This window comes from Fusarium mangiferae (genome assembly GCF_900044065.1).
Source record: "Fusarium mangiferae strain MRC7560 genome assembly, contig: FMAN_scaffold005, whole genome shotgun sequence".
NCBI lineage: Eukaryota > Fungi > Ascomycota > Sordariomycetes > Hypocreales > Nectriaceae > Fusarium > Fusarium mangiferae.
The window spans coordinates 1,594,301-1,616,554 of record NW_024573925.1 but is presented as its reverse complement, the minus strand read 5'-3'; the positions used below and the strand labels follow the sequence as shown (position 1 = coordinate 1,616,554).

Genomic DNA, 22,254 nt, shown 5'->3' with positions numbered 1-22,254 from the left:
TGTGATAAGAAGTCGCGACAATGCAGCATCACATTCGCGAAGCATAATCACTCACAGTGCCCCAAGTGGAGGCAACGATCTATTGCCACGAGTCTGGACGGAACAGGACTGTCATTCACTAGTCTCATGTTAAGATGTAGTCATCTCGAGGACTCGTTCAAGGTTCATACAGGGCTGGGCCGAGGAATAGGTGGGGAGTGACCAAGAAGCTTAATGGAGATGCATGTTTTAGGGTTGGGGCTTTCTCGACCTTTGCTTTCAATGGATCTTTTTGAGAGCAAGGTTGTACCAACAAGGATGTGATGGGCTGGGATGTATGGCAACGAATGGATGCCATGCTAGCAGAACGATGTGGTGTATGCATTTTATGTGTGTTGCGCATTTAAGTCTCGCCGGCGAGGGATCCTGCATGATTCGTCCTTGGATGAGTTTAGGGCAGACATGCGAGTTTCGGCGATGAATGGTTGATATCCTGTAATGACACGATTCACACTCAAATGCTAGATCGAGCGAAGTTAGACTCTGACAGTTTCCATATTGAGATCTTGCAGTCCAGGAACTCGCAGAACAGAGCAGACTTGACTCCCACGTCCCGTCCCGCTTTGCTTGAGAGTCAAGATATTGACCTGCCGCCGATGACTTACATGGCGATGGAAGGAAGTTGAGTGTTGTCAGAATAGCCAATCATAGCGCGACAGGCATGGTTGAAACAACGCGACTATCGCGTTCTTGGACACGCGATTGATTGGTTGAAAGATATATGCATGTTTCCAAAGCGTGGCAGAGGGACCATTCCCCACAATCTAGAAGCGCTATCGATAAACACCCGAGGCATGGGATGTACTCCTAGGATACTTGCGTTCAAAATGTAGGAGGCCTGAACTGAAGATTTAATCACACATTGAAGGAGTGGAAGGGTGTAGGAGTGGACCTGATGGACGTGGCAAGATTCAAAATAGGAAGCATCTACATTGAAAGAGTTTGCAGCTGGTCTCGCCAGTGGTTGCTGATCTCGAGGCCAGCAAAGTACTCTCGAAGTAGGATTCCATCGTGCCCTCGCGGCAGATCTGCAGCAACAAGGATAGCGGCAGAACAAACCACGGGGAGCCAACCAATCATGAAGCGATCGCAACGCGTTGTCGGTCAGTCATACAACGTCCAGTCCAACGCGAACAAGTATGGATACCTCGATCTAGACACGACCAGGGTGATTCGAGTTCTGAGTCACCGACAGCCAGTCGTCGCTGGGAGAGGGTGACCATCTCGCGATAGGACCAATGCACGAACCTGCAGCCCGCAGAGACACTAGAGCAAGAGAATGGAGTCGGAGAAAGGGGAATTTCCATTTTTCTCTTTTCCTTTGAAGCCAAAAAAGAACGAGGCTGATCTGGGGGACCGCAGCGAGACAGACAGAGGCAGAGACAGATATATCTTGACCACCCGGACACGGCGCTCATGGCCTGACCCGATCCTTTTGTCCTTTCGATTTACTAAGAAATCAACCTGGTATCATTCTATAAATTGTTGACTTATCAGACCATTGTTATTGACTACTATTCTCATCTATCTACCTGCTCCTTTCTTTATTGACTGTTGTTGTTTGAATAAACCTCATCTCAACATACAACAAAAATCCAACCTCGTCTTGGACTACAATATTGATATCACACCGTTTTGGATCATCATCAACATTGATTACGCCGGCACTTGACAGCACCAGCAGTTATCAAATATAAGCAACGGATCTACGAGGCTAAAGCCCTCCGCGACATGCGATTACAATGGCTTCCTCAACAGAACAATTATTTCTCGCCGTCTTGAGAAGTGACCACATTAAGGACTCTCTTCTTCCTCACCTCTCATCCAATGATCTCTGCAACATCCGTCAATCCTCATCGGCTTGCTGCAACCTCCTTACTAAACGTATCTTCACCCGCCTACACATCTCCTTCTCAGCCTCGACATTTACCAAGTCAGCTCGAGTGGCTGCTCTCGCTCGTATCGGTCATCATATTGAGCATCTTACCTTCTACTTCCCCCATTCCGAGGCCACTTTCCTTCCTCCTCTCATTCATCCAGTTTCTGGTAACGAGATATGCTTCCTGTATACTCCTCACACGAGCATGGGTTCTGTTCTCTCTCGGCCCAAGTACGCCAACGCTGAGCTTGGTGACATCCTTACGCAGCAATATCCTCCTCTCTTCCATGCCGCTACCAATGTCCCTAGCTTTATCAACGCCATGCGCAATCTAACCAACATGCGCCATCTTACTATCAGATGTCCTGGCCAGGATCCTAGAGAGCGGTATCGCCGTGACATTGTCGACTATGCTCTCATCAGCTTGCGTATTTCCCTTGAGCGCGCACCTCTAGAGAAGCTTCACAAGCTGTCTCTTTCTCAACTGCACCCTGCGGCTTTCAACTACCTTCGTCACGTCAACGGCTTTGGAACAGTCCCATCAGCTGGAAGACGCTGGCGCCAAATCAACAAGCTCTCCATCTCTGTAGATGCTTGGGACTTTTATGGAACATCTCCAGGTCGTGATCATTTGAAGATCTTGGACGAATACGTCCGCACATTTGCCCCCAGCCTCGAGAAGTTCGCCTTCACATGGCTTGGCCGCAAAGGGCCTTGCCCAGTTGCTCTAGCTTCTGACCCCCTCTTCTCACCGCCCCGTGCCTCCAAGAAGCTTTTCCACGAGGTAACATCTCCTATGTCTCCCTTACCTGAGACTCCTGGAAAGGGGGCTATTTACTTCCCAAAATTGCGATACCTCCAAGTTCGCAACGCTGTTATGAATGCCCCTCAGCTCAGCAACTTGATCAACTCACACCGCCCAACAGTCAAAGAATTCGACTTCGAGAGTGTCGTTCTTGCTGATAATGGTAACTGGGACGATGTCCTTGCGCCCATCGACACTGATGATTCCTGGTCTCGAAGCAACAGCATAGCTGCCCAATCAGAATACAGTCTTGTCACAAGCCCCAGCTCAGAACATCTTCCTAGCCCAAGCGCTGCTGTAACTGCCGCTAGTCGTGAGCTCTTCGACATGGACCTCGGTGGCTTCCCCTTCGGTGACATTGAAAACGAAGTCGTTGATGACCCTACTGAAGAGATCACGGCCAATGATGGGTCTTCTGTACCTATATATGAATCAGATCCTGGATTCAGCACAAAACTTAGAAAGAAACGCTCTCGTCGCCGCAGACGCAAGCATCGCAGCAGTGTTGAGGATGCCCCTGAAACACCGTCTCCTTCACCCAAGTCCTCCCAACACTCCCTATCACGCCGCCACAAGACCTCTCGTCCTCGATTCCAACCTTTTGTGGAGGAACCAATCCTCCGCCCCTCAACTCCTGTCCCCAACATCACCGCCCCCATCTTGATCAGTGATCCCCAGCCTGTGCTGCTCCAACCCACAACTTATGACCCAACCGCAAGGAAGAATGCCCGCCGAGACCCGGATGAAGGCATTTCTCCCGTTCAGCGCAACATAGAGCAGGAAGAGGCGCACCGTCTTCTAGCTGAAGATGCTGTCGCGAGAGTGAGCGCCTTGCAAAAGGCCAAGGCCGCTGTCCTGTCCAAGCTGAGCCGCGAGTTCTGCCATACCAAGAAACCTCGAGTCGGCGAAGCCAACGCATGTCGCTTTCTGGCAGGCCGGGATATTGGTACGGCATTTGGCCCCAGCATGGTCATGGAGGATCGAAGAGCACTGGAGAGTCGGAGTGTATTAGTACCCCTGATGTTCAGTCGCTCATGAACTGAACGCAGTACGAGAAACATGAATGAAATGATGGCGAGCTCCTGGAAATAGTGGGAACACTCTTGTAATAACGATACCATGTCCTTCGTTTCTTGATGTATTTACTATCAGTATTTCTTTCCACTGAATACGAATATTATGTTCTGACAGATGCCTTCGTTGCCTCTCATTATAAGCATGCTTAACTATGAACTTTCCTTCCTTATTGTCTCCATGGCCTTGATATACTCCGAGACTTCTTTCAGGCCCGTGAGCGTCAAGTCCCTCCTTCGCCCTTCAATGACTACAGTTGGCACGGCATCGATGTCCATACCTGTACTTCTGATCTTTTCTTTGGTATCTCTTTCACCTCTGGACTTATCTTCCACCAAGCTTTTTGCCATTCCCTCATCTATACCAGCATCAACACATGCCTCGATCAACGTATCGTCAGAACCGGGATGCCTGCCTTCCGCAAAGTACAACCTCAACACTGCGTCCACGAGCTTGTTCGCTACTTCAGCGCCCTGGGACTCCTGAACTTGTTGGATGACCCGATGTCCAGGAAATGAGTTACCAGTCGGTCCCGTAAAGGCTATGGGAAGTTTCAGTGGTTGCGCAAGGGAGAGCATATGCTCTTCGAAGATTTTCTGAGCCTCTCGATTGTCATTATGCTTCTTGTGTAGGGCATATGCAGCTCGGTCCGGGATGGTCTCAGGACGGTTGGCATTAGGCTGATAAGATGCGAAATGGAGCTTGAAGGAGATGGAGGATGAAGAATTCGAGGAGCGGAACTGAGCCAGAGCCTCATCGAGTCTGTAGTCAAAACCTCAAATGGTTATTAAAGTCAAGGTGAGCCCAATAAAGATGGGAGATGTTACCTCCTCTTTCCAAGGTATGTCCTGAGATGCGTTAGCCATGATTGTCCTTCTCTTCAACAAGTTATCATACCAAGGACAAATGGTGTCCATGACGAAAGTGATTTGAGACTGGTACATAATGAATGCGATAGGAGGCGAATGAATACTGTGTCTCTTGTATTTGGCACTCATTGAATGACTGAGATCGCTGGAATATGAATGCGGGGAAATTGCACCAAGCCTCCGGATCTATAACGGAACGGAACGACTAAGTCGAAAGAGTCCCCACGCGTAAGGATAAGTCTCACTCAGGATGTATACATCTTTTCACATCGGATGTAAGGAACCATTGGAACTATGAATGGGTATCTCGGGAACATGGAATGTATATCGCTGTACTTAGTCAAAGGTCATCTTCGTACCCGTATGCTTCACAACCGCGCCCGTCAGTCTCGCAACAGATATATCCTCAGCTTCCTTGAGCGGCTTCGCAACCTCCCCATGGACATCATTACTCTCCCGCACTGCGCCATTCCTTTGATCATACTTACGCGGCGGAGGTCGACCTCGTGGGTTACTGTCCGTGTCGGGAAGTGCCTTACGATCCTTGCCGAACCGCTTCTTGTACCGTACTTGGTCATCCTCGGCCAACTCCACCTTAAGCTCGCGACCCAGCATTCGGTTTACCCACCACTTGCGTGTTTTGAACTGCTTCTGCTGCGACTTGTCCTTCTCCTCATCGTCCTTGAAATCGTCCTCTGTGTCGACTGCCTCTTTAATTTTGACGAAACCTTTGACGGCCCATGCAGCAGCATTGGGGTCCTGGAACTTGACCCAACCAAAGCCCTTGCACTTTCCAGTATCCTCGAAGGTCGCAACCTTGGCCCATTCGATCTCGCCGCACTTCTCAAAGTTTCTGTATAGGTCGTCCTCAGTTGTTTTGAAGCTCATATTGCCCACGAAAATCTTGCGACTGGCATTGACATCTTGCTTTTGCTCCTTGCTGGTCTTTCCCTCATTGGCGTTCTCTTCTGTGGACTCAGGCTCCTTTTTGGGCCGACCCTCAAACGATGTCGCATCCTTAATGAGAAGTTTTCGACCACCAAGGTCACTCTCGGTCAGAGAGATAGCGGAGACTTTAGGACCGATTTCTGTAAAATCGACGTAGGCAAACCCCTTGTTTGCTGGTTTGACGCTCTTATCCCGGCTAGGTTCCTTGTTGGTTGGTAGCTTGACTCGAGTGATCATCTCTTCAGTGATGACGCCTCCGGAGTTATCGACGAGCCACTTGCGCAGCTCTGTAGCCGTGACATGAAATGGCAAGTTGCCGATCCAGACACTGTGCTCTGACCGAGTGGCTTTCTTATCCTTGCCATCTTTATCGCCCTTTTTCTCGTCATCGCTATCCTGTTTCGAGGGTAATGACTTCCCCTTTTTGAGAGCACGCTTTGCACGCTTGGACGGGGGCTCGGGTGCGTCTACGTCGACTTCGATTTCTTCGAGTTCGATCTTGCGCTTGGAAGAAGATACGTCGGCTTCAGACTCTGCCATCTCCGCAGCTTCTGTCGATTCGACCCTCTCAATTGTGGCAGTCTTTTCGGGGTTCTCGGTCTTTAATTCCGACCTAGGAGTTTTCGGTTTCTTCTCTTTCTTTTCCTTTGTCGCCATTGTGGTGATGATGGTTGATAGACGAGGTTAAGGATAAAGTCGCTAGAAATTTTCTGCCTCTTCCATTGCGATAAGAGATAAGAAAATCGGAGATGTGGGTCCGCCGCGCCGGACCATTCCTCCGATGGTGGACCAGTCAAGTACCGATTATATGCGTTGTTGTCCGTTGTCCGCCGCATTGAAAAAACCAGCCCCTGGAATTAGGGAGAACGTTGTAGACTGTTCAACAAAGAGAAAGACTTTATTCCAAATTTTGGTGCACTGACCGGGGAATTCACTTTGAGCGTTATGCCAACCCCAAACACCTTACCGTAAGCTCATTCAACCTCTGACAAAGCGACGAGAAGGGTATATAAGGGCAGTTATCGAACTGTGCTGAAATCGGATACTGGCTTCGAGATAAATAGCCATATCACCGTGGGTTGACAATATTTCGGGTATTTATGTTTGCGGATGGGCGCAGTGGCATTTGGTGCCTGTACACTATTGGGAAGTATGAAGGCAGCGATCTTTCAGGCTGATGCAACTACGGAGGATCCATTAGTAGTTTGCTAGCTTGACTGGTAATGACAGCATAAGTAGAAGGGAAATTATCGAGGCTGTTGTCAAATATACGATTTTACTCTCAGTCGCATCTTGGTAAGACGAACAAAGTGGTAATCATCCAATATCATTCACCGCCTTACGACACTTGTCGTTCAATGTACCGAGTAACAGGGATTTTGCTGTCTCAGAAACATCCCAAACACCCAATGGCAAAATTTATCAAGCAAAGTTCTCAGTGAATCATCCATGGAACTGAGCTTACCACAGGTAAGGCCCTGTATTTAGGGACTATGCCATCTGTGACTTCACCACAATTATATCATCATTTATCTGCGGCCCAACCACAAGCCATCGCCCGACCATCATGCCAATCTATCGACCGTTGATAAAGAGGTGATTGATGAGAATATTCGCACCTGTAGTAACTTGTTGTTCCGGGGCCTGAGAGATACAGGCCCGACGTACATCGCCGAGGCCGTCGCTGGCCGAAGCCTGGTGGCGGAGGCCGAATTAGGGAAAGGACCCGTTCCGGCCCCGTCAAGACGGCCCGGGCTTAGTTAATCTTAACTTTGCCGTCGTGTTGATTGGTGGGTATGCCATAAAGAGCTCCGGCGGATTTCTAATTCTATACCGCTTCTGACCAGTAAGCTGTGAAGAAAATACTTGAATTCATGCCTAAAGAAAATTTGCGAGAGTCATGACAGAGAATCGTAGACCCGGCCAGCGCGGTGAAGGAAAATTGAAACGGACCAACAGCCACTTGAGCCCAAAAAGGTGCTAAATTAATACTGGGGACCATGAAGATGCCCCTCAACCGGTCCCTGTTCACGTGTGGCTACCAGGCCTGGGCGGCTTGCCACGGGGGCCTCAGGTGTGGCCAGAGCGAATGAGATGCCTCGTGACCCCCCGTCGACCTAGGCCCAGGCAAAATTCACTAGCCCCAGACAACGGACCAAAAACACTGGAACCTTGGAACTCTCCCTCATTCAAAGCCTGACCAACCCCAACTTCACCAGTCCTGTCCACCTCTTCATCCTCCTCCACCTTCTTAAAACCCTCTTCTACGCCATTCACCCTCCACCACGAATCCTTTATTTCGCTCGACATATCGTATCGCTCGGTATAGCAATTCTGCCAAGCAAACCCTTCTATCATACATTCACAGTGCTTAACGCTGACTCCCCGACCCATTTGTATTCACGCAACTGGCGATAGAATTTGGAACTTTGGTTCTTGACGTCCAGCACTACGAGACCACCGCCGGTGTCTTAACGGCCAACACACAAACCATCTTTGTCGGCAAACATATTCGTCACCAATTTTGGCTTATCCAGCTTGCACTGTCTTTGAGTGACTTGTTCATTCATTGATTGTTGAACAAGGATCGTTACCGAGTCCCATCGGATGCTTTTGGAACTTGCGACAATATGAACGTTCTGCTCTCGCCTCAGCCTCCTGTCTTCCCTCATCAACACGAAAACCCTCGTCTCTCCCCTCAGCGATCCCGTAAGTGCTATCGTGCCTCGATCATTCCCCATTCGAGATGTGATAACTCACTCAACTCTTCCACCTTTCCAACTGCTCTTCGCCACTGACACACTTAGTGCCTCCCTTTCACAGCATGGCCTCTCGAAAGCGCAAAGCCGACGAGGATGGTGATGAGACTATGTCACCCAGGAGTTCTCCTACCATCTCTGCTCGGCCTCTAGCTCGACCATCAAAAAAAGTTCGATCCAACGAAGTCATCGGTCGACCTCTTGCACTTCCACGACTTCTCGAGACTCTCGATACTTCTCAGCTAAGAACCGTTCTTGAGCGCATATGCGAAACCCATCCCGACATTGGTCATGAGGTTGTCTCACAAGCTCCTCGACCTTCAGTTCCGTCTGCCCTGCAAGTTTTGCAAGGTTACGAGGCGAAGTTGAAGGATGCTATTCCATACGGCGAAACCAGCCCGGAATACACCTACTATCGGATCAAAGAGCCGCTGGTTGCTTTGATTGACGCACTATCTGATTTCACCCCTCAATTTCTCCCACCAAATGAAATCCAGCCTACCAAATCACTTGAATTCTTGGACGAGGCCACAAACATTATTCATAGACTTCCCAATTGGGAGCCGCAGACATACCGACACCATAAGGAAACTGCATATGAAGAAATATCAAAGGCATGGGCGCTTGTTATCAACGAAGCTGGCAAGAGGGCTGGTGGTCTTAATTTGCATACTGGAGGATGGGATCAAATTTTGTCTCGACACAATGAACAATCCGGTGATCGTCTTGCCTCAGCAATCAACGCCATGTCCACGAGTGTTGGATGGATAGGCGCCAATGCAAACCCAGGAGCTGGAGGGCCCTCTGACCCTAATTCTATTCTCAACCAGCTCATGTCTGGAACCTATGGAGCTCCCGTTAGAGTTGGGCCCTGGTAGGGACAGTTGTGACCTGGGGCTTTCCAAGAGAATGATTGCATATCGCGGCGCACCGGACGAGTCATCTTCGCACATATTACGACCAAATCATCACGACGATTTTCATTTGGCAGCATTGGCGGCATAGACTTGAGGCACCCATTTCTTTATTTTATGGCAGGGTGGTTGGCGTTTTGCGTGCGTTTCTTTTATATCCCTTTCCTTCACTTATGAACCAGTAGGGATTACTGTTATGCGGTTTGGCTGATTTCCCAAGCAACCCCGACAGCGCAGACAGACTGCATGTGCCTGTATGTAGAAATTTGATACATTTCGTTTGTTATCCTCACAGTCTTGGCAGAAAACTTGCAGGCTGCTCTCCACGAACCTCATTTAACTACTGTGATGACCACCACTGGATGTATGTCGATGTAGCCTGTTGATATGCCTGCATGTACTTTTTTCTATCAGCCAAATATGTCACCCTGACCAGGACATATCGTGGAGTGAACAGTATCCGTCTTTCAGATCCCATGGAGTTATCCAAACGATCTGGCTCTATTCAGTCCATATCACTAATCGAAAGGGAAAGACTGATGGCCGCATCTAGGTGACCTCAACGCATTGAATGAACGTTCATCAGATTAAAGTTTTTGTTGAAACTAGGTTATTCAAGCTACTTACGTTATCTTCAAGTAGAAACATCTATAGCTAAAAGGTCCAGGATGAACGCCACGTTATAAAGTAGGTAAGCCATCATGGATGTTTGTATCCCAATTGCGTCTTGAGCATCGTGTATTTATAGCTCTCTACTTTCAAGGAATTGCATTCCTCTTTGAAATGTTTTCCCTGTCATCGAGATCCTGTTCTCGAGCTTGAAGTCGACAACTTTGGTACTATAACAGTATACTAAGTGTCACATACCTTAGGGAGGGAGCAAGAAAGCCTCTGGTCTAAACTGAAGATGCCAAGATTATGAGCCGTCTAATTCAAATGCCACTAATTATACCAAATCTTCTTATATCTATACGAAATTTACTTTGATACTTTTGTCTTTGGGAGGCGAGAGAACTCAAGGCCTCTATCCTACATGATGGCAAGATATCGAATCCGTAATGGAGGTACGAAGATACCTTAGTACTTAAGGTAGGTAGGTAGGTACCTAGATTTAAGGCCCCTTGAGACATGCGGGGCAATTGTGGACCCTTGACAATCTGGTTACAGCACTCCCGCTGTCCAGAACAGGAATTTCGTACTACCTTACCAAAGATGGTGCCTCCCGAGTGGCCTTGCCTAAGCGTGTCACGTGCTCTCCCGTCACACTGAAGTGGAGGCGCGACTGCCTGGATTGATCGTTAACGCGCTCTTGCTCATTTATCAATATCAAGCCCGCACTGCTGGCGAAATTTTGCCCTTGACTCTACACTGTCTCAATTTTGCTCTATTACTACGAATCCTCATTGCTGGCAATTTCCGAGTTCTTCATGTGTACATAAATTTTGGTTTGTGTTCAAGCCTTCACCATGCCTGCGTATGTCCCTAGACGTGTCGCGTTTAATGTTCTTATCGCTGACGGTTTCCCCAGCCCAGGCGATCAGCACACTACAGTGACGAATCCCTTCGAGGAGCCGCGCATACGAGTCGCAGAATGGGCTGCCAAGGACATTGCAACTATCTCAGCGAAACTGGATAAACAACTTGGCCCTGAGTATATTTCTGCTCGTGCAGGTCCTGGTGGTACTAAAGTCCATTACCTAACTGCTGAGAAGTGTATCACATTAGCGAATGAAGTATTTGGCTTTAACGGATGGTCGTCCTCCATTCAAAACATTCAAGTTGACTTCGCCGATGAGAACCCTCAAACACAGCGCGTCAGTATCGGGTTATCGGTCATCGTCCGAATTACGCTACGCGATGGCACCTACCATGAGGATATTGGATACGGATCCATTGAGAACGCAAAAGGAAAGGCAATGGCCTTTGAAAAGGCTAAGAAGGAGGGCACTACCGACGGACTGAAACGCGCCTTGAGGAGCTTTGGCAACGTCTTGGGCAATTGCATATACGACAAAGACTACGTGAAACAAGTCACCAAAATGAAAGCTGAGCCCGTCAAAAAGTTCGATCAAGACAATCTCCACCGCCACGCCGACTTCATCAAGCGCGATGTTGTAAGACAAGAACCCGCCGCTGCCTCTACTTCTGCGGCGCCCGCTGTGCCTGTGGTCAAGACAGAGCCGGTGCCGCCACTCCCTGTTGCAGAGTCATTTGACGATTATCTTGGAGGTATCTTGTCCTCCGATGGATTTGAGGAAATCGAGGCTGAATATCTGTAGAGCTCGACGAGGCAGACTTCTGTGTTCCAGAAGATGGCCACCCGGACGAAATAATGCTTTCAACATCAATCTTGGGCCAATCCGCAAATGAGAAACCCGCCAACAGAACAACAGCCCAACAAATTCAGCAACAAACTGGCAGGTTGAATTCTACTGGACCTCCGAATCGAGCACCGCAGACTCCGATACACGGACAGCAACGCCCTGCCATCTCAAATGGTGCAGCCGCACTTTCCAATCGCCCACAAGGTGGACCTTCAGGACGAACAACTCCAAACCAGGTCGGCAACCCTCGTCCGCCACCCAATGGACCTCAAAACATGCCCGAAACCGTAGGGTTCTTCTCTGCAAAGGCCGTGAATCAACTACCGGAATCTACCCTTGAAGGTTCGAGTAATGCTCGTCTTGCTTTGCCACAGGGACAGCAGGCTTTTAACCCCAAGGCAGAAAGTCCATCTATTCGCAAAACCCCTGGTATTGACCATAATTCATCCAAACCTGTTGCAAAGAATGGCCAACATGTTGCTCCGACTAATAGTCAAGCAACGGTGGCACCTGCTACACGCTCTAACACGAATAGCTTCACCCCAGTGCGACCTTCCATGCCCAGCTCCCAGAGCGCACGCGGAAATGTCATAAACCCTTCGCTCGATCAAACTCGTCGAATTGGCGCCCCTTCTGGTCCAGGCAGTCCACTCGCAAACAGGGGCAGCTATCGACCCCCAGCAATGAAACGGCCTCCTCCAGCGGATGGTAGAACTGCACTAGCCGACCTACCTGCTAACGGAAATGGAGGGACAGCACTAACTGTGGCAAGCGGGTTGGAAGCAAAGCGACAGAAGACGGGGTAGGCCTCTTAGGCCGAAGTTTGGGTTCAGGCAAGCAACGAATGGCATGATGGTAGGCGTAACGGCGTTTCCAAGAGATGTGTTTGTTAGGAGCTAGGGTCTGGGATATTTTTTTTAAGGAATCAAATAATGATCGGAATGCAACTTGGGCTGTAGAGTTGAACGTCAGGTACTATTTCCTGTCTGTAAAATACGATCTGACTTGGTGTGTTGTAGACAAGTATGAATGTCTAGTTATGTCCTCGATATTGATATGGCAATCAATAGAAGCTGCTGCTCTGCGGAGTTTCTGGGACAGATGTCTCTGATCATTATTGGTGCATTGTTGTTTCATCTATCATCCTATTGTTACATGGCTAAGCCTAGTTGATGTACATGTGCTTCATCCCGAAAATATTCGAGATACTCTATTCAGGGTGGAGAAAGTGTTTCATGTGTGTTCTTTTCGCTTTCAGATCAGCTTAGCAAGTCCTGATTGAGCCTGTTTCACTGCATGTGGAAAACCAAGCTTGCCCGCCATTTCGATACACTGCTTGTACTTCTTGCGAGCCAAGTCATTGTTGCCCAACATCGCTGCGACATCGCCCCAGTTACACAGAGCAACAGCGCAAGCCTCGTCGCATTCCTCTGTACGCTCGTCGCCACTAACATCCTTTGCATGCTTATAAGCGTTCTTGGCCCAGTTCTGCGCAGCTTCTAAGCACTCTTTTCGAGTCGTGGGCATTGCAGGGTCATGCAGCTCCTTAATCATCTCGGAGGGCTCGCTGGTAGGCGGAACAAATATGGGATGTTGGGCGAAACTGGCTGCGAGGTTGTTCATAATGATGGGCCGGTGGCAGGGCGTTTCGCAAAGACGAAGAGCTTGGAAGAAGAGAGGGATCGCGAGATGGAACTGGTTCTTGCGCTCGTAGTCACGACCCAAAGATTCCATAGCGCCACCCATTTGCTCTGGACTTAGCCAGTCACCCTCTCCGGGCTTGATACCCTCCTCCTTGCGGCGACGGAATTCTTTTAGAGCGGTTTCAACGGCCCAAATAAGGTGCTTCTGAGAGCTATCAGGGTCAAGAACGTGTTCGTCTGCGTATAGCTCTCCAAGTTTGATTGCAATCCCAACAGTCTTAGTAAGAAGACGTTGCCTCTTATGCCATAAGCTTTCGGGGACAAAGTCCTCTTCAGTCGCTTCTTGCTCATCGGGAGAAGTGGCATCGTTGGCGACATGAGTCGAAGAGGCCCCAGACGTCTCGGATGCAGGCTTGGCAAGTCTGCCGTCATCGTTGACTTTGCCTTCCTTGACCGAGTGCTCCATAACCCGAATCCACCTGTTACAATCGGCAAGGATGCCCTCAAGAACCTGCAAGCAGCCGCTGTAATTTCCGATCTTCTGCAGCCAGTGTGAAGTCTGGATACGAATACCAAGAACTTCGTCAGAGTAGGGATCCAGGCCATGCTCTGCGCATTGATCCATGGCGCGCTTATAGTACTTGAGAGCGAGTTCGGAATCGGGACTGATGTTGGTATAGTATAGAGCTCGCCGTAGAGAGTTTGCGATGGGTTTTGGGTATCGTGTAAATTGGTAGTGGTAGAAGTAGTTGAAGTAGAGGTAGACGGTGTATGCGCCAATGACTGACACCACACCGAGGCTGATATCGTTACCACAAGGAAATAGCCAAGGGTGTGCTCTGGGACTCACATGAAGATTCCTAGTGTTGTTGCGCCTGGGCTCTGTCGGAACGCTGTCTTGATACCGGTTGGACTCATGGCGACTGCAAGACTACGTAGGCCAGCAGCAAGAGCACGGCCAGCAAACTGGCGGAATGTGATCTGTGGTGGTGTCGGTTGACTTTTCTTGGGTAACTGGTTCTTTCTGGCTTCAAGATCTCCATCATGGCGATTACTTGAATTGCTTGTTTGGAATCGACGCTGGTCTGGCCGGAAACCAACAACAGTGTAGAAGTTGACCGTGGCTGTTCGTGAACGTAATTGGACGGATAACAGGCCGGAAGCTGGATGCTGCCAGCATCGCCGACGGAGGGGTCTCAGCGATGCAACTGCTGATACCGACATGGTAAGCCGGTTGACGAGTCCCTCGGCGAGTGATGGCTGGGGCTTCTTTTTGTATGGTTATGGTGGTGATGACAAGCGTCGCGATTGAAAAGCTGTAAGTGGATGCTAACATGGAGCTCATCGTAACTGCGCACAGACCATCTCTCGGACGAATACTGGCCTGAGCGTTTCCAATCAATGAGATTCTTTAGTGGAGGGCAGTTTCGGAATCCGCTAGTAACTAGAGCTGACTTGGCCGAGGCTTTTTGGGCGCGAAAGTTCAGGGTCGTCTTTGGTTTTGGCGGGGCGAGGGGAGAGATTGCATATGACGGAATCTGGAGAACCGCCCAGAACCATTCAAACTTATTCCCTTGCTACTCTCTCGTTCTTACACTACAACCAAAATAATGGCTGGAAAGTTTGAACCTAAGGTTCCTGTGAACCTCGACCCCCCAAAGGACGACATCATCTCTCGAGAAGAGCTCGCTAAAGCCAACGGTACGGCCCGCCCCTCATGATGCTCAGCTAAAGCATCATGCTGGCTTTGACTTAGTCTTGTATCTGGGACTTTTGAATTGGACATTGCTAATCTGAAGAAAGGTGCGGATGGAAACAAGTGTTACGTAGCCATCAAGGTATAATTTCCCATGGCAAGCAACTGGCTGCATGATCAATCTGGTGTGAGCACGACTGATCACGTCAAACACAGGGCAAGGTTTACGACGTGACTGGAAACAAAGCTTACCTTCCTGGAGCTTCCTACAATGGTAAATCTTCTGATTGCATATGCCTCAGCCCACGATACCTAACTGACATGACCAGTCTTTGCCGGCAAGGATGCCTCGAGAGCTCTCGGCAAGACTTCGACCAAGCCAGAGGATGCACGGCCAGAGTGGCAGGATTTGGATGAGAAGGAAAAGGGCGTATTGAATGACTGGATTACTTTCTTTTCAAAGCGGTACAACGTCGTTGGTGTTGTTGAAGGTGCCACGAACATGGACTGACTGGCCGAGTACCCTCCGAGTACTCAAGTCAAGTTATAAAACCTTCATCTTCATTATAATTTTTTTTTGTGGACAATAAGAAGTGGTTCGACTCTCTGATTCTCTGCCGCCATGGGCCCAGGAAGCTCGAAGGATCTAAGATGCAGTCTGTAGCTCACCGAATGGTCCTATGCTATGGCCGACATGCTGAGAGACTATCTCAACACCGATCACACAAACGCTCACTTCTCTCGCTCAAGCCACAGTGTGCCCTTGTATACTCAATCGAGGCAAACCTGGTCTTGGGCAGTAGATCTTCCGCTTTAAGTCCACCCCCTCCCAGCTTTCATGTTTTGTCAACTTAGTGCTCTCGTACAAGCAGCGTTGCACAAAACGGGCCCACAACGCTTCTGTCTTATCCTTACCATTTCGACCCATCCTACCGTCTGTGGCGCTATTTGGGTCCGGCCTGTAGCCTGTCTCTGCTCGGAGGAAAGCGAGGGGTAGCATCTACGCCTGACAGCCCAGTTTCACACGAGTGTTGGTTTCTGGACAGATAGACCTGGATAGCGAAGCTTGAGCACTACGTGTCACATATGAGATCTTTGGGGACCAAAAAGAGGTTCATGCATGCTTATATCACACGAGTGCTGTGCCTATAATTACATCGGCGGCGATTTCTACTCATGTATACGAACTGATTGACAAAGATAGAGGTTATGGCATTTAGGATTATAGAAGGGGGTGACCGACAAGATGAAATCCTTAGCCAACAACACTCATAAACCATTGACAACCCAAGCTCATAACTGATCGAAAGCCTCCAAACTTATCCGCGATGTCTTTGCAAAGACTGTTCCTGATCGCAGTTATGTTGTGCCTGAGATTCGCTTGCCCGGCAAGCGATAGCACAGTTGTCGCAAGGAACGCATTGCCTCCATGACTTGCGCAGGACCTTGACTCCAAAACATTGATGATTAGGGTCGTTGCGAGCAAAGTGGCAGTATGACTTGAGGCGGAGGGTCGAGTGATTGCATGCGAAGAGAAACTCTTCCCAATCGCACATTTTTGTTGTTATGGCAATTGCCTTTGACTTGAATTATCCTGATGTGATTAAGTTATTTAGGCGAGCCTCGATAATAGGTAGTAACTTCTTACAAGAGCTTCCTAAGTCGTTGCAAGGAGTCTGAGTTGCGAGGTCCAACGTATGAGTAAGTGATCAACAAACTAAAACCGTAGATGATAGCGAACAGACTTAGTGATAACGACTGATCGGTGGCAAAGGATGCACATTTTATAGTAAGAGAGCCGACGCCGGCTTCAGAGTTCGTCCATTGAAGTATACCCTATTATCGTTTCCTTGTTTCCTCGTTTCCTCGTTTCCCCAGTTCCTGTATCATCCAGCTGTCGGGCAATAGACAAGGGTTCTAGTCTTTATCATCCAATCGACTTCCAAAATATTTGAGGAATCGGCCTATGCAATGGACTATCTGCAACCCATAATGATATTAGCTGCACATTTTCCTTGCAGCGCTGAAAACAGCTGGCTGCATAGACAAAAAGTGATTATCGAACAAGGGGTCAGGGAGGATTCGAGTCTCGTGTTACCCAGTGTGTCTCATGGGGGTCTGTTGGCGGAGTTTTCATCGCGTTTCTTCTATGTCTTTTTTCAATATTCAGAATAAGCTGGATAGCTCCTTTGGCGATATCTGGAATATCGTATCAACGAAGAAGCACCGCAATCTAAATATCAAACGAGAACACGAATGCCAGGTCTCACTTGAGAGTCGTGGGGCATCGGAGTTTCGAACTGGTCGAGGGTTCAAGTTGAGAAGGACGGGCATACGCAGGAGGCACTGGTGCTGCTGTTGTCTTTCTCAACCCAACGGGTCTCGACATGAGCTGAGGTCCTCGCGCGATATACATTCATCCTCCAACAGGCTATTGCCGCCACTTACATTTCAATAGATATCTTGAATCGTTTTCGTTCAGCCACATTCGGCCTCGAGGAGGTTGATCCAGGATAAATAGTGGGATGTTCGGCAACGTGCAGATATTATCAAGGCTAATGAAGAACTGCACAATGCATGTGGCCAAATCAAGCTGGACCCAAGTGAGTAGATGAGAGAAGAGACAACGGACCAAATCATCGAGTCATGAAGAATGGTGCTATCCAGAGGTGGATAAAGAAGTGAACCAGGTGCTTGTTATTGGGTATTCTAGGGGGGTGTCCTAGACATGCATATGATAAGCCGAGTATTCCATGACAGAATATATCAACAATTGAGGATAATTGTCATGGTTTTGATGTGATAAAGAGCTTGGCGCACTTGCAATAAGGGGCGTTTTGCGTTTGCTGGCTATGAGCAACAACATACATCTGAGAATCAATGCTGTGTCGGGAAACTGTGGTAGCTGAGCTTTTATTCTTCGATTTTTCTTGTGAATCAGGACCATCAGTCGTATGGGGCCGTATGCTTTAATTGTTGATGATGATACAGAATGACGGCAATAGTCGCGACCGTTTGTTTAGTCCTGGTGATCGTGGGTGACACGGTAAATAAAGAGATACCGGTTCGAAGCACCGAATTGTGAAAAAGGAAACCGAATGTTCTTATAGAGGCGTTCTAATCATATGCTGGTGACGTATGTAGACATATTATGATCCGTTGCAAATTCAGCCGCATCATTAATTGATGGTTCGCAAAAACGTACTTTCAACTAAGTTTCGTCAGCGGGCGAACGCAGGCTGCCTCGCCGGATGCCTAGTATTTTGGGGGTTGAAAGAAGAATGCTGATTGGTTCAAATGCATAGCAAAGCCTCAAAGTGAGGCGGTTTGGGGAAGACAGAGTCGCTCATATCTCACCCGGAACTGTACTTGCCAAATACAATACCGTCCCATTACCTTCTTTTATTTCATCACAGCGACTCTTCCCTCCTCTATTTCCCTATCGCTCCCCCCCGCCATTTACATCTTCATTTGCGCTTCTGCATCCATCCTCCTTTGCCTTCTGCCTTTTTCTAAGCCAACCTATACATCTCAATGCTTGCCTACTAACCCATGGCTCATGCTACTTTGGTAGTGACACCCTGACGCGAAACACAACACAACACAACACAACATATACCTAAGGCAATCGACTATCACTGGTGTAGCTACCAGCCAGCTCGGTCAACCACTTGGGGATCTCTCTGGCTTCGACCTGCTGACTTGACAAAAACCTCACGCTAGTATCTGTCATCAGTCGTCCGACCTGGATCCCTTGTTGGACTTGGACCCTGGATTCAACGCTTGTTTGTGCTGGACCCAGCTATTTGACCTCAGCCTAATGTATGCCTTTTGATTCCTTTGATTCTTCTGGTTGCTGTGTCTCTCTCTCTGTCTCTCTCTTATGTGTCCTACCCAATTCGATCGACAGTGTTGGGTCGAGAACCTTGTTGTCCCTACCAAAGTCGAATGACTTGTAGCCCTCCTGTCTATCAACTCTGACAGATTATGATGTACTGCTACAATATAACGGCTAACTCGAGGCCCTAGCCGCTCTTGAATCGTTGTGGCGACTACTGTTCATCTACACGATCATTCCTGGGCTCCCAATTATCGCCCCTAGCGGTGCTGCTCAGATAAACAGTACGGCTCGAAATCATCTATATTTAGCGCGTCCGGTCACTCTGATAGCAACACCGACTTTCTGCCCGCAGAATGGACTCCTTTAGCTCTTCACAGGAACCGCGAGGCAGCGCCAATGTTTCCCCGCAGGCGGCTCAACAGCAGAGCTCGAACCTGGCTACTCTGGGTCAGCAGAGGCATCAGACCACGAACCCTTTTTGGCAAAACTGGGCTGGAGATGATCCCTGGAACCCTCTTGCCTTCGGTGCGCCTAATGATGGCCAGACCCGTTCGCAACTTATTGGATCCGCCAACTTCCAAACTTCATATCAAGACTATCGGAGCAAACCACTTTTATCAGAATGCGATACCAACCCAGAGGATTCGGCCTACGGCAGCCGCTTGACTCATAGCATCGGCAACCCTTCTGCATATGGCGAAGATATGGACCCTGATGTCCAAAATTTGGAACCTCAAAACTCGGATGCCCAGCTTGTCAACAGAAACCTGGAAACCCTTCAACTACAGTGTCAACCAGCCTCCAACGATGCTCACTTATATCAAGACCAATGGGTCCGACCTTATCCGCCCGCAAGCGTTGCAACGGCCCCGGTTGGTGGAGAGCGACGTTGGATTTGTGGTGAATGCCAGAAACGATGCCGTACACGTTCCGAGCTAAGGTGAGCACACGGGTTTAACCTCCATTGATCACCCCTTTACTGATAGAGCCTAGAAAACATGAATTGAAACATTCTCTTCCGTGGCACTGTGACGTTACAGGCTGCTCGCGTGAGAAAGGCTTCACTTCCAAGAACGACCTTGACAGACATAAGAGAACTGTACATAGCGACCGCACTGTTTCTGGTCGCACCTTTGTGTGTAATATTGGCAATTGTGCGAAGAAAAGTAAAATCTGGCCAAGGGCAGACAACTTTAGGTCACACCTGCAGAGAATTCATGCAAAGACATATTCAGCCAATGACGATCTCTCTGAATATGTGCATCGGTATGCCTTTTCTCTCCCTTCCTTTTTAGCCCCATACTTTTCTCTGGTACCGAGAAGTTAGCTAATAAACTGCAGTCCAGTTCCATCGCAAGACCTCGAGGGCGTGGGAGGGAGTGCCATGGCATATCTCCAGGCACAAGAACAGTTACCTGGTCTTGCCCACCCCTCAACAATTCTATCCTTCCGGGTGCCGTATGGTGAACGACGGGCTTCACAATCCCAATCCGGTACAAACAATCCTCCTCGAGGACCACCCTCTTTATCTTTTGATCGAGATGCATCGAGCCTTGCAACGGTACGAGAAGGTGACGAGAACTTTGTTCACCCTGACATTATCCATGGGCGCAGTGCTCTGCCATCGAACCAATGGCCGGTATCCGCTTCTGAGGAGGATGCGCCGGGTGACGATGTCACCGCTTCTGAAGCTGAACAGCCTGACGATGATGCACTAGAAACTATGGACGGCGTGCAGCAAGGTGAAGGAACAACTACAGACGGCTCTCGCAACAGTGGGGACTCGGGAAGCCAACAGGTTGATGTCAGAATGGTTGACGCTGACGAAGCCCAACGGACTCCTAAAGCAATCCCCCCACTCGAGAAAGAAAGTGAAACACCGTCCGATGTGAGCCCAGAATCAGCATACGTTGACCTTCTTGATAAAATACCAAAAGAACTCATCGCAAGCTATCTGAAGAAGCGATTCGCAGACCTCGGAGAGGAGGCCTCAAAACTACATACAGTGAACAGCAAGAGCCAATCACATCCTCACAAATGTCAAGATTGTGACAAAGCATTTCCTCGTCTGTGCGAGCTGAAGTAAGTGTTATTGTCCAACACGCTGAATATCTTGGCTAACTATTTCTATAGGAAGCACCAGAAGAGGCATTCAAAGCCATACGGGTGCACTTTTGCCGATTGCAAAAAGACATTTGGAAGCAAGAACGATTGGAAGAGACATGAATCCATCCAGCATTATCAGCTCGAGACATGGATATGTGACTGCGTCAAGCCTGATTCTGCTGAGCCTTGTGGTAAGGTTTGCTACCGCCGTGAGAGCTTCCGGAACCATCTTTCGAAGGAGCATGAGATTACAGATACCAGCAAGCTCGAAGAGAAAGTTGAAGGTTGTCGAAAGGGTCGTCACTGCGATGCTCACTTTTGGTGCGGCTTCTGTCAGGAAACTGTTGAGATTAGAGAGACAGACAACACCTGGGCGAAACGTTGCGATCACATCGACGACCATTTCTCTGGCCGTCGTGTACCCCAGAGAGACATCAGCGAGTGGATACATGAGAAGGACCACAGAATTGTCCCCTCGGCTCCCCAGGTGGATGAGTCTGAATCCTCATCTGGATCATCCCCATGTGATCCGATATCTCCTCAGAGCAGTGTTTCTACAGAAAACAGTGGTGAAGATCGCCGAGGTAGAAAGAAGGATATGTATATGTGGACATGTGTGAGTAGAGCTCCGGCCCAAATGCCAATCGCAACCAGACTGACACATTCAAATAGTGTAATTGTGCCGTTGAAAACAGTTTCAGCAACAACACGTTGTGCTGCGAGTGCAACCAACGTTCGTGCAAGAACTGTACTTGGCACGCAATTCCATCTACAAGCGACAGTTAGCTTATTGTGTTCAGCGTGTCAATGTTATACTATAATCAACGGATATTCCCTTTTCTGTTTTTATGATGCGAATGATATACCCCCGTCATGTGGCATATTCGGATGTTTACAAGTTACAAGAGTCAAAAGGGTCGTTTTTGCCTGGGAAGTACTTGTATTTATAATAGAATGAAATTGATCTTATCTTCGCCTTCTGCAGTTTCCAACAAGGCTAAGGTTAGGATGTGCAGAAATCAAGAGCACGTTGATGCTTGAGTGCGAGCCCCAATCATAGCAATGCTATAAGACAGGCAGTGGCCAGGCAGCCAGGGCAATTGTGAGATTTGCTCCTGATATATCACGAATTACTAGTGAGAGTCTGGTCCGGGATATTACCAAACGGCCCCGGTAGGATCAACAAAGCCAAGAAGACAGGGGCATCGGCTAACTTCGAGTGCCGTCCGCACGCTCGAATAGTGCCCTGGCGCATACGACGCATTTCCAGTTTAGTTGACCACCGACTGGCATGGCGCGGACTATTGTCTCAGTTTCAAGCCACTCCAACAGGCGCCCCGGATAAGCTCCCGCGGCG

General features: G+C 48.8%; 8 protein-coding genes across 8 annotated transcripts; 5 read left to right on the top strand and 3 right to left on the bottom strand.

The window, feature by feature from the left end:
- Nucleotides 1-1,781: 1,781 nt before the first annotated feature.
- FMAN_07475 (uncharacterized protein) lies at nt 1,782-3,761 on the top strand (the record flags this gene model as incomplete). The annotated part of the gene is made up of 1 exon (XM_041831102.1): nt 1,782-3,761. The coding sequence occupies one exon, from the start codon at nt 1,782-1,784 to the stop codon at nt 3,759-3,761; it is 1,980 nt and encodes a 659-aa protein (XP_041681699.1).
- A 188-nt stretch (nt 3,762-3,949) lies between these two features.
- Nucleotides 3,950-4,795, bottom strand: FMAN_07474 (uncharacterized protein; the record flags this gene model as incomplete). Its single annotated transcript, XM_041831101.1, has 3 exons — nt 3,950-4,559; nt 4,625-4,645; nt 4,695-4,795. The coding sequence occupies 3 exons, from the start codon at nt 4,793-4,795 to the stop codon at nt 3,950-3,952; spliced, it is 732 nt and encodes a 243-aa protein (XP_041681698.1).
- Nucleotides 4,796-5,002: 207 nt separating this feature from the next.
- FMAN_07473 (uncharacterized protein) lies at nt 5,003-6,271 on the bottom strand (the record flags this gene model as incomplete). The annotated part of the gene is made up of 1 exon (XM_041831100.1): nt 5,003-6,271. One exon carries the CDS (start codon nt 6,269-6,271, stop codon nt 5,003-5,005), a length of 1,269 nt encoding a protein of 422 aa, XP_041681697.1.
- A 1,973-nt stretch (nt 6,272-8,244) lies between these two features.
- On the top strand, nt 8,245-9,251 carry FMAN_07472 (uncharacterized protein; the record flags this gene model as incomplete). The annotated part of the gene is made up of 2 exons (XM_041831099.1): nt 8,245-8,323; nt 8,422-9,251. 2 exons carry the CDS (start codon nt 8,245-8,247, stop codon nt 9,249-9,251), a joined length of 909 nt encoding a protein of 302 aa, XP_041681696.1.
- Nucleotides 9,252-10,753: 1,502 nt separating this feature from the next.
- Nucleotides 10,754-12,417, top strand: FMAN_07471 (putative Double Strand Break repair protein mus-11; the record flags this gene model as incomplete). Its single annotated transcript, XM_041831098.1, has 2 exons — nt 10,754-11,516; nt 11,567-12,417. The coding sequence occupies 2 exons, from the start codon at nt 10,754-10,756 to the stop codon at nt 12,415-12,417; spliced, it is 1,614 nt and encodes a 537-aa protein (XP_041681695.1).
- Nucleotides 12,418-12,865: 448 nt separating this feature from the next.
- FMAN_07470 (uncharacterized protein) lies at nt 12,866-14,478 on the bottom strand (the record flags this gene model as incomplete). The annotated part of the gene is made up of 2 exons (XM_041831096.1): nt 12,866-14,054; nt 14,105-14,478. The coding sequence occupies 2 exons, from the start codon at nt 14,476-14,478 to the stop codon at nt 12,866-12,868; spliced, it is 1,563 nt and encodes a 520-aa protein (XP_041681694.1).
- Nucleotides 14,479-14,864: 386 nt separating this feature from the next.
- On the top strand, nt 14,865-15,461 carry FMAN_07469 (putative DAP1 Damage response protein; the record flags this gene model as incomplete). The annotated part of the gene is made up of 4 exons (XM_041831095.1): nt 14,865-14,955; nt 15,058-15,092; nt 15,167-15,224; nt 15,280-15,461. 4 exons carry the CDS (start codon nt 14,865-14,867, stop codon nt 15,459-15,461), a joined length of 366 nt encoding a protein of 121 aa, XP_041681693.1.
- Nucleotides 15,462-19,144: 3,683 nt separating this feature from the next.
- Nucleotides 19,145-21,683, top strand: FMAN_07468 (uncharacterized protein; the record flags this gene model as incomplete). The annotated part of the gene is made up of 5 exons (XM_041831094.1): nt 19,145-19,731; nt 19,785-20,057; nt 20,133-20,873; nt 20,925-21,513; nt 21,570-21,683. 5 exons carry the CDS (start codon nt 19,145-19,147, stop codon nt 21,681-21,683), a joined length of 2,304 nt encoding a protein of 767 aa, XP_041681692.1.
- Nucleotides 21,684-22,254: the final 571 nt, after the last annotated feature.